The sequence below is a fragment of the Eschrichtius robustus genome, chromosome 12 (assembly GCF_028021215.1).
Source record: "Eschrichtius robustus isolate mEscRob2 chromosome 12, mEscRob2.pri, whole genome shotgun sequence".
Taxonomy (NCBI): Eukaryota; Metazoa; Chordata; class Mammalia; order Artiodactyla; family Eschrichtiidae; genus Eschrichtius; species Eschrichtius robustus.
This window is the reverse complement of record NC_090835.1, coordinates 8,363,583-8,371,509: the sequence shown is the minus strand read 5'-3', so window position 1 is coordinate 8,371,509 and position 7,927 is coordinate 8,363,583. Positions and strand designations below refer to the sequence as shown.

Below are 7,927 nucleotides of genomic sequence, written 5' to 3'. Positions count from 1 at the left end.
CTGGGAAAATGGCTCTGGGAACCCAGGTCTGTGGAACTGGCTTAATAGCTGTGGATTTATAGGCAGACAGCATGACACAGTGAGACCTGGCCGATTTTGTCTTCTAGGACTTGTGATGTTAGATGTTGCAAGAGACTTCCTCCCAAGGATGTGAGAAATCCACAGATGGAATCATGCTTGTCCAGACCTGCATGACTCAATTAATCTAAAAAAATATGAATTTCCTAGTTTATGGCTTGTTATCCTGTGTCCCTTCTCCCCAGATGAGCTCTCACGCTCCCTCTCTCAGGTTAAAGCCTTGCTGAAGAGTTCACCTTTGGCCCAGTGACCCTCTCTGATCCTATTCCCTCATCTGTTAAATGGGAGTGACAATCATCCTCATTATCGTGGTAGCAAGAGCAATACCTGAGATAATTATTAGATAACAATGAGAAAATATGACTACAGGAGTGAAGATGTACATGCTGCCACGTATAAAATCAGGACAGTGTTCTCTTCCTCCCTGAATGGGGAGGACTGACACGAAAGCAAGTTATAAAAGGCAGATTAATACTTTACAAACATTAAGTTTAAAACACAAATCACAACTCACTGCAATCTCACCTCCTCTCCGATGATTGGAAAACTTGCCCAGGTTTGGGAAAAGCTAGCCAGCTTAGTCAGAGCTGCTGCATACCACCTGCCCACCCCTCTACGACAAGGCAGAAAGGGTGGGCAGGGGAACACAGCTCAGCATTTATTTTTGGACCCAGCTCACTAAAAATACCCGAGCCTTCCTGTTTGATCACTATCCCTTTTGACCTGAATGGATCGCGGGGCCCGGCGGCCCGCCCCACCCTCTGCCCATTGTCCTTTAAAGGAGAAGGGCGTGGGGACGGATTCCTGCCGCTCAGGGACAGATGTGCGCCGCCCGGGCAGGCAGGGGCCGCGGCCGCACTGACGTAAGGGCAGCGCTCACTCCGCTGCAGCCTCCCGGCCGGGCCCAGACCAACCGAAGGGAGGGGGGGAGCCGCGCGCTGGGATTGGCTGGCCAAGCGCGAGCGCCCGCGCCGATTGGCTGGCGAGGTTTTAGAGGGAGTCCCGCTCTCCAATTAAAGGGCCCCGCCGCGCCGGGCTGCGAGCAGAGCTCGCCCTGGGCCAGCGATCCTGGCCATTCAGCCACCGCTGTCCCCGCTGCGCGCCCTCGCGCCTCTGCCTGAGAAGCCAGGCGCTGTCTGTCCACCCCAGAAGAGGATGGCAAAGGTGGCCAAGGACCTCAACCCAGGCGTTCAGAAGGTGAGCTGCGATCTGTCTGTACTTACCCAGATTCTTTCTTTCCCCGTTTCCCTCTCCTCTGTGTTTCCTCCTTACCTAGAAGTAAGGAGAAGGAAATTCACTAAATTCCGAGACTTAACAGAAAATAGAAAAGCTGGGAATACACGTTTGAGCTAACAGGCGCACACCCCAAATTTTACTCTTAAAGGTCGTCGTGTAAAGTTTTTTGCCAAGGATCTTAGTTCTCTGATGATGCTAATTAAAATTTAAATAAGGTAAAACTTTTTCTGAAATGGTAATTCTCCGGTCTCTAGCGGGGGGGAAAGACCCTATCTTCCCCCTCCTGTGATTGAGGTGAAGGTTTGGGGAGGGGGTTATATTTACTCACAAGGAATCTCCCTTTTTGCTGTCATCCTAGCGTTTTGTGTTTTTCAGACTCTCACACACACACACACACACACACACAGAGAGAGAGAGAGAGAGAGAGAGAGAGAGAGAGAGAGAGAGAGAGAGAGAGAGAGAGAAACCAGTTTCTTTAGTTGGTGATATTGGCAGTGGCAGCAATTCCAGCACACGGGAACTAATTTCTGTCCCCAGGGTCTGCACGTTTCCCTTTCAAGAAGGGCTGGCCGGGAGCCCAGAAGGTCACGGGTGAATTACTGCCTGAGGGCCCTGCAGCTGTGCCCTAGCTCCAACCACCGCCAGTTACTTACCTGCAGGCAGTTGGGAGGGGGCACAGGCTGGAGGCTTAGAGGACCTGTGAGCTGGAAGGAAGCCGAGAGACAGCCTAGGCCAGTGGAGAAACTGAGGCCCAGGGTCACTTTAAAGAGTTGCTCCCAGCAGGCAGCAGAGCCTAAGGAAAACCTTAGGCATCGAAACCCCAGCCCTGCCACTTTTTAGCTGCATCACAATGACCGAGTCCCTTTTCTGAGCCTCAGTTCCCTTGTTTCCCATGGGGGGATGATAGGTCCCACCTCCCTCACAGAAGCAGTAACAGCGATGGTACCCTGTAGGGTCATCTCCCAAAGAGAACTTGGTCTTGCAGGGCAAAGTCCTCTTTAGACATCTGCCATTACCGGAGGCGTGGGGGGGTGGGGGGGGGGGGGTGGGTGCAGGGGTAGAATGCGAGGGGGAAAAAAAAAAAAAACTATGTCAGAATCAAAATGCAAGCCAGCCACTTAGAGGTGCAGGATTCACGCATCTGATTTACAGCTACGCCACTGCATGGCTGGCCTGCCCCAGACTCACATACACAGAGGGCATCAGACCCTTCTGAATGTGTACACCAGGGCAGACTTCATCAGGGCATCTCTCTGGAATGTACCTGCCCCCACTGCATTTGCCAGACTATCTGCAGAATCCAGTCATCTCTCCTCCTTTGGAATTCTCACAGCATGTTAGACCTTGGTAAGATATCCGGTAATTTCTACCCACTAGTGAGTCAGGCACACACTGCTCTCACTTCTCTACCCACCTTTCTAAACTCCTTGAGGACAAACCTTTGTCGCTCATCTCTGTCCTGACGCAGCATGCCATGCACAGCAGGACTCAGTCAACTACAAGTGAACGGGCTAAGACCACGGTGTTCTCGGACAGTACAATTTGTGCGTTATTGTTTTCTAACCTGTGGCGGCAACCGGGATATTTGTGTGGCTGAACTGCCTCCCCAAATTCAGCCGAGGTAAAAGAGTTCAGAGCTAAAGGGGCAGCGTCTCGCTGTCCACTGGAAAATCAGATGGTTCGGGGTGGTTTTACTACAAGCTAGTGGACGGCTAACGGGTGAAGGGACACAGGATACGCGGAACACCCCTCCTCAGCACCGGCCCCGGCCACCACTCGGAGGAAGGCTTGCTTTTATTTTCCTTTGCATGGGAGAGTGTGATTATCCGGATTAGAGGTGGAACACAGTCTCCTACCTGTCCCCCTCTAGTGCCAACTTCCTTGGCCTGCAAAGCGTTTATTTTCCATTTAGATCCAACTGCAGGCTTAGCAAAAGCATGTGGTGGGTAGAGATGAAAGGGTGGATATTTTTTACCCTTTGGGACTGTGACAGTGGAGGAGGATCACCACTTGGTTGATTAACCCATGTCATCAACTCAGAAGGTCAAGGGAAGGGAAGGGAAGGGAAGGGAATGGGGGGAAAGCTCCACTTAGCTTTTGCGTAAGCTTGTACTTGCTGAGCTGTACAGCGGTGATTAAACACTGGGTCACATCAACAGCATGCTGCAAAGCTTTTATTGCATAATTTACTTTTAAAATCTGCAACAGTGGGGGGGTGTTCTGACATTTGGCTTCAGGAGGCATAATCACACTTAGGCATCTTGAAACAATTTCATGGACCCTGAGAGCTTCAAGGGACCTATTTACAAAATGAGAAATGATTCCAAAGGGCCTACAAGCTGCCTCCACTGCCCTGCCCCCAAAGGGATGGGCGCTGCAGGGAATCCCTAGCAGCTGGAAAGTCAGAAAAAAGTCTTCAAGAGAGAGAACATAAAATCCCAAACCTGGAGTAGGCTTTGAGACCATCTATCCAATTCCGGGCAGACAGGGGGACTGGCCGTGGGTCACATCCATAGTTCGTGGCAGGGCGTAGAAATAGTTCCCTATGTCCTCTCATCTGTGCTGAGTCGAATGCTCCCATTGGCGGCTCTTGAGTCACGATCTGTTTTTCAACCGGGAAACAGGTTTCCTAGCATGGAGAGTTTCCCTGAGAATCAGGAACTAGCCACCGTGCCCTGGTAACAAAAAGCCTGGAAGGCCAAATGCCATTTCTCTTGGTGGAATCAACCACCACTGTGGATGTGTTCTTCTCTTGTTTAGTAAGCGGTTAGTATTCTTGTAACCAGATCTGGGTTCAAATCCCAGCTCCACCACTTACTAGCTGTGTGCTCTTGGGCAAGCTGATAAACGTCTAAGTCTGCGTCCTCATCTGAAAATTGGGAGACACTAACAGCATCTCCCTCCCAAGGGGTCCGTCCGTAGTCATGAAATGAGCTGACGCATACAAAGGGCTCAGCACATGAGCGCAAATAGTCTTAGCCATTGTTATTGTCAGTGGTGGTTGTGTATTTCAGTGGGTGTGTGACTGCTGAGTCTTTTGGTGAATGAAGGACGTGCTTTTCTTTCTTCAGCTGACTGGCCCATCTGACGAGTAACTGATTTTCATTCGGCTGAGCGAAAGCCAGCTGCTCAGCCTTGATAACCTAGAACGATGCCCGATGACCCTGTCTTCATTCTAGCCCAACAGATACAAAATCTGCTTACACAACAGAGATCATCAGTCACTGAGCATTTCACTCTGGAGTGCTGGAATGGTAGGCCTGGAAGCAGACACGGAGCTCTTTTCACTTTAGGGATTAGGAAACTGAGACCCAGAGAGGTCAAGCCCCCTCTCTGAGATTGCTAAGAAGGTGGGCCAGGGCCCATGAGGCTCCGTAAGAATACAGGCCCCTTGGCTGCCAAAGAGCCATTTGCAGGAGTTTGGAAAGGACTAGAACAAAAAGATCAGAGAGCATGTTCACTGCTGACTGTGAGTCTGCCAGTGGACCGGCTCCGGAGGGTTCTATTTCTCACCCCTCGGCACCACGTTGGAGGAGCGTGAAAGAATGGTCCGTCCTAGTGCGTTGCCAGGTTCAGCTGGGCGTCTCCCTCCACCCTCCTCCACATCACGGCCCTCCTGGCTTTCCTGTCCTCCAGCTCCGCCCTCCCCTCTGTACTCAGCCCTTCCTGCCTTCACCTCCAGTTCCTGCCGTGTGCAAAACTGCTGGCATGCTGCCTGGGCGAGCCGATCCAACATCAACACGGCTCCTCGAGAATTGGCCTTGGCTCCCTCCATCTTCGAAATATATTAAGCTGTCACTTAAAGACTTTAATAGCCAAGCCGTTGGATACGTGCCCATAGGTGTATAAGCAACTTGGCCCAAAGAGAGCCATATTTAAAAAAAAAAAAAAAAAAGAAAAAGAAAGAGAAAGAAAGAAAGAGAGAGAGAGAGAGAAAGAAAGAAAGAAGGAAAGAAAGAAAGAAATTATCCAAGTCCTTCTTAAAGATCTCCCCAAACGGATGCTGAAGCCACTGCTTGTAACTTGCAGATGCTTGTCACGTTGTGCAGACACGTCCGAATATATGGGGTTGACACGTCCGAATATATGGGGTTGCGGGTGACAGTTGACTTTCACCAATGCATCCACCCGCTGAGGTGGTGGAAGGCAGGGAAAGGTACCTCGCAGATCATCTCTCGGCTTTATTCTAAGCCATCTCAGGAGCAGAGAAGTCAGGGAATAGTTCCTCCTGTAACCCACCCACTAGGGTCAACTGGGCTCCACAAGAGGTATTCCATTTGACTTTGGCAAGGAGAATCTTTCCTTCCAACTTGCACATTCAAAATAGTGTCTGTATAATAAAGTGGAAATCTGTCCTGATAAGCACAGACCCTGGGGGTTCTTATCTCCCCAGTGTTCATCCGACACCATTGAAATATGTATCATAAGAAGAGTTTTCTGGCTGGGGCGGGGGTCGAGTCATTACAGTAACTGCAAGCACTTACCGGTGACTTTGGATAGGTCACTTTTCCTAGGAAGTGGCCGACCTTGAATGAGAACTGGACTCCGTTCCCCCTGCAGTCCACTGACCTTTCCTGTATACCACACTGTCTCCCAAATCACAAATGATTATGGGAAAACAGGACTAAAACTCAGTTCCACTGAAAGCAGAATTGGGGAACAGCTTTTCGGGACCTCCAGAAAGAAGAGACAGCTGCTGCTCTCTAAGTGCCTTTGTCTGGAAATCTCCCCCTCTTCCCTTTCATTGGCTAGTAGGAAGAGGATGTGGCTGGCAGCTGCCGTGACTTCACCAGGTGCAGGGTCACCAGCCACGTGCACAGGAGACCCTCAAGATCGAACCATTTCCTTAACTTCACATGCAACACTGGGGCTATCCTGAACCCATTCTGGGAGCTGAGCACGTATCCGTGGCACAGATCTGCAGATGCTCCAGAAATGCTGTCTAGATAGCTCTTCTAGAAAGAGTGAAACAAGAAGTCAGGTCTCCTATGTGGACCAAGACTCTTTTAGTGGCGGAAACTTGTACTTGGTATCTAAGCCTAAATATTTGATGTGGAAATCCAGTTGCTCACTGTCTGCTCTTTTATATGAGAAGTGTTTACATGTTTTCTCAGAAAGGATGTGCTGGTCTTACTTTCATCATCCATCTGGACTCTTGTCCCCTAAGGATCTGCAGGAAGACTCATCTGTTTTCTGTTAGGATGGACAAGTTGGGGGAAAGGCACAAGAAAGGAAGGAAAGATGTCTTTTGAGTACACTCAGGATGCTTGATGTTTTCTCACATCCTCTCTCTCTTAGCCTTTAGGACTACTGTGCAAAAATATTAATATCCTTTTTACACATGAGTCAATTAACGCTAAGAGTTTAAATGACTTGCCTAAGATCATATGATGACAAGTTAAGAACTCATGCCCGGTCTTCTCTGATTCCAAAACTGAAGCTCTTTCCACTGCAGGAAGAAACCAGAAGGCTTTCATCAGAAGCAGAAATCTGGTGGTGAAGGACTAGGATTATTACTACAGGCTTCACACAGAGATCAAGGCCTTCCTACACACTGATAGTGGGATTCAGGAATGGCCCAGCATTTGCCAGAGGTTACCAGGCATCTGTGCCTCTCTGATAGTTCTTGGCCACGACCAGGTGTATACCATCACCCACACCAAGTCAAAGCTATTTCCCAGGTAGAGAAGAAGGACTTTCTAGATTTCTCCCTTCCTGGGTTTCTAGAAGTCTGATAGAACTGTCTAGAGAGAAGGCTGGTAGAGAGACAATCCAAAGAATCATACAATATTATCCAGAAATTACTGAAGAAGCAATGATACGTGACAAAAAAAAATAAAATAAAATCCTAGAGATCCAAGTTCCAGAGCTTCCAGGAAATTCTATCCTGGGGATAAGCTTGGCCTCTGGAATGTGTATCTCTACATGCCTGGTCAGCCTGACTCACGGTCTACCCAATAACACAGGAATCAGGACCAAGCAAAACAGCCCAAGCCCCCACCAGGACATGCTTTAAAAGGAAATAAGATTGCCGAGGGAGAAGAAACCAAGGGCTGTATTTGGCAAGTCACTCTTTTGAAGGACAAAGTTAGTGCCACGGTCCAGCCCATGGCGGCTGTTTCAAATCCACATGATATGTGTATGGACTGATTTTTTTTTCCTCCTCCTATTTTAAAACATGGGGTCCTTAAAATTAATCTTTGGAGAAAATGTGAAGGAATCATTATATAAAAGAGCTGAGACAAATCTAGTGATCTGCTTGGTCAATCCCTTCATGTGGCAGATGGGACATGGGGGGAAAATGTCACATCCAAAATTTACATGTGACATAGCAGAGATGCACTGACTCACAGCATCTTTTAAGAATGAAGGAGAAAAGGGTATCTTCTCTCTTCCGTCACTTCCATGGCCATGGTACCCTGATTTCATGTCACCCTCATACCTTCAAAGCTCAGAAGGTCAGGTGAACATTTTGGCTGTGAACGTAGCTTTGGCCACATGGTTCAGAGGCCATTTTGAGAAGTGGCTAAACATGCAGCCTTTGCAAGCATGGAGATCTAGATGTGACACGTAGTTCTGACATTTTCTAGGTCTACAACCAAGTTGCTTATCC

At 48.9% G+C, this 7,927-nt stretch overlaps 1 protein-coding gene across 1 annotated transcript in view; it reads left to right on the top strand.

The window, feature by feature from the left end:
• The first annotated feature begins 1,130 nt into the window (after window positions 1-1,130).
• The window catches only part of LMCD1 (LIM and cysteine rich domains 1), a 58,093-nt gene continuing 51,296 nt past the window's right edge, over window positions 1,131-7,927 (top strand). Inside the window, exon 1 of the mRNA XM_068559252.1 lies at window positions 1,131-1,275. Coding sequence (XP_068415353.1) covers window positions 1,234-1,275 — 42 coding nt within the window. The 5' untranslated portion in view covers window positions 1,131-1,233. The remainder of the gene's footprint in view (window positions 1,276-7,927) is intronic.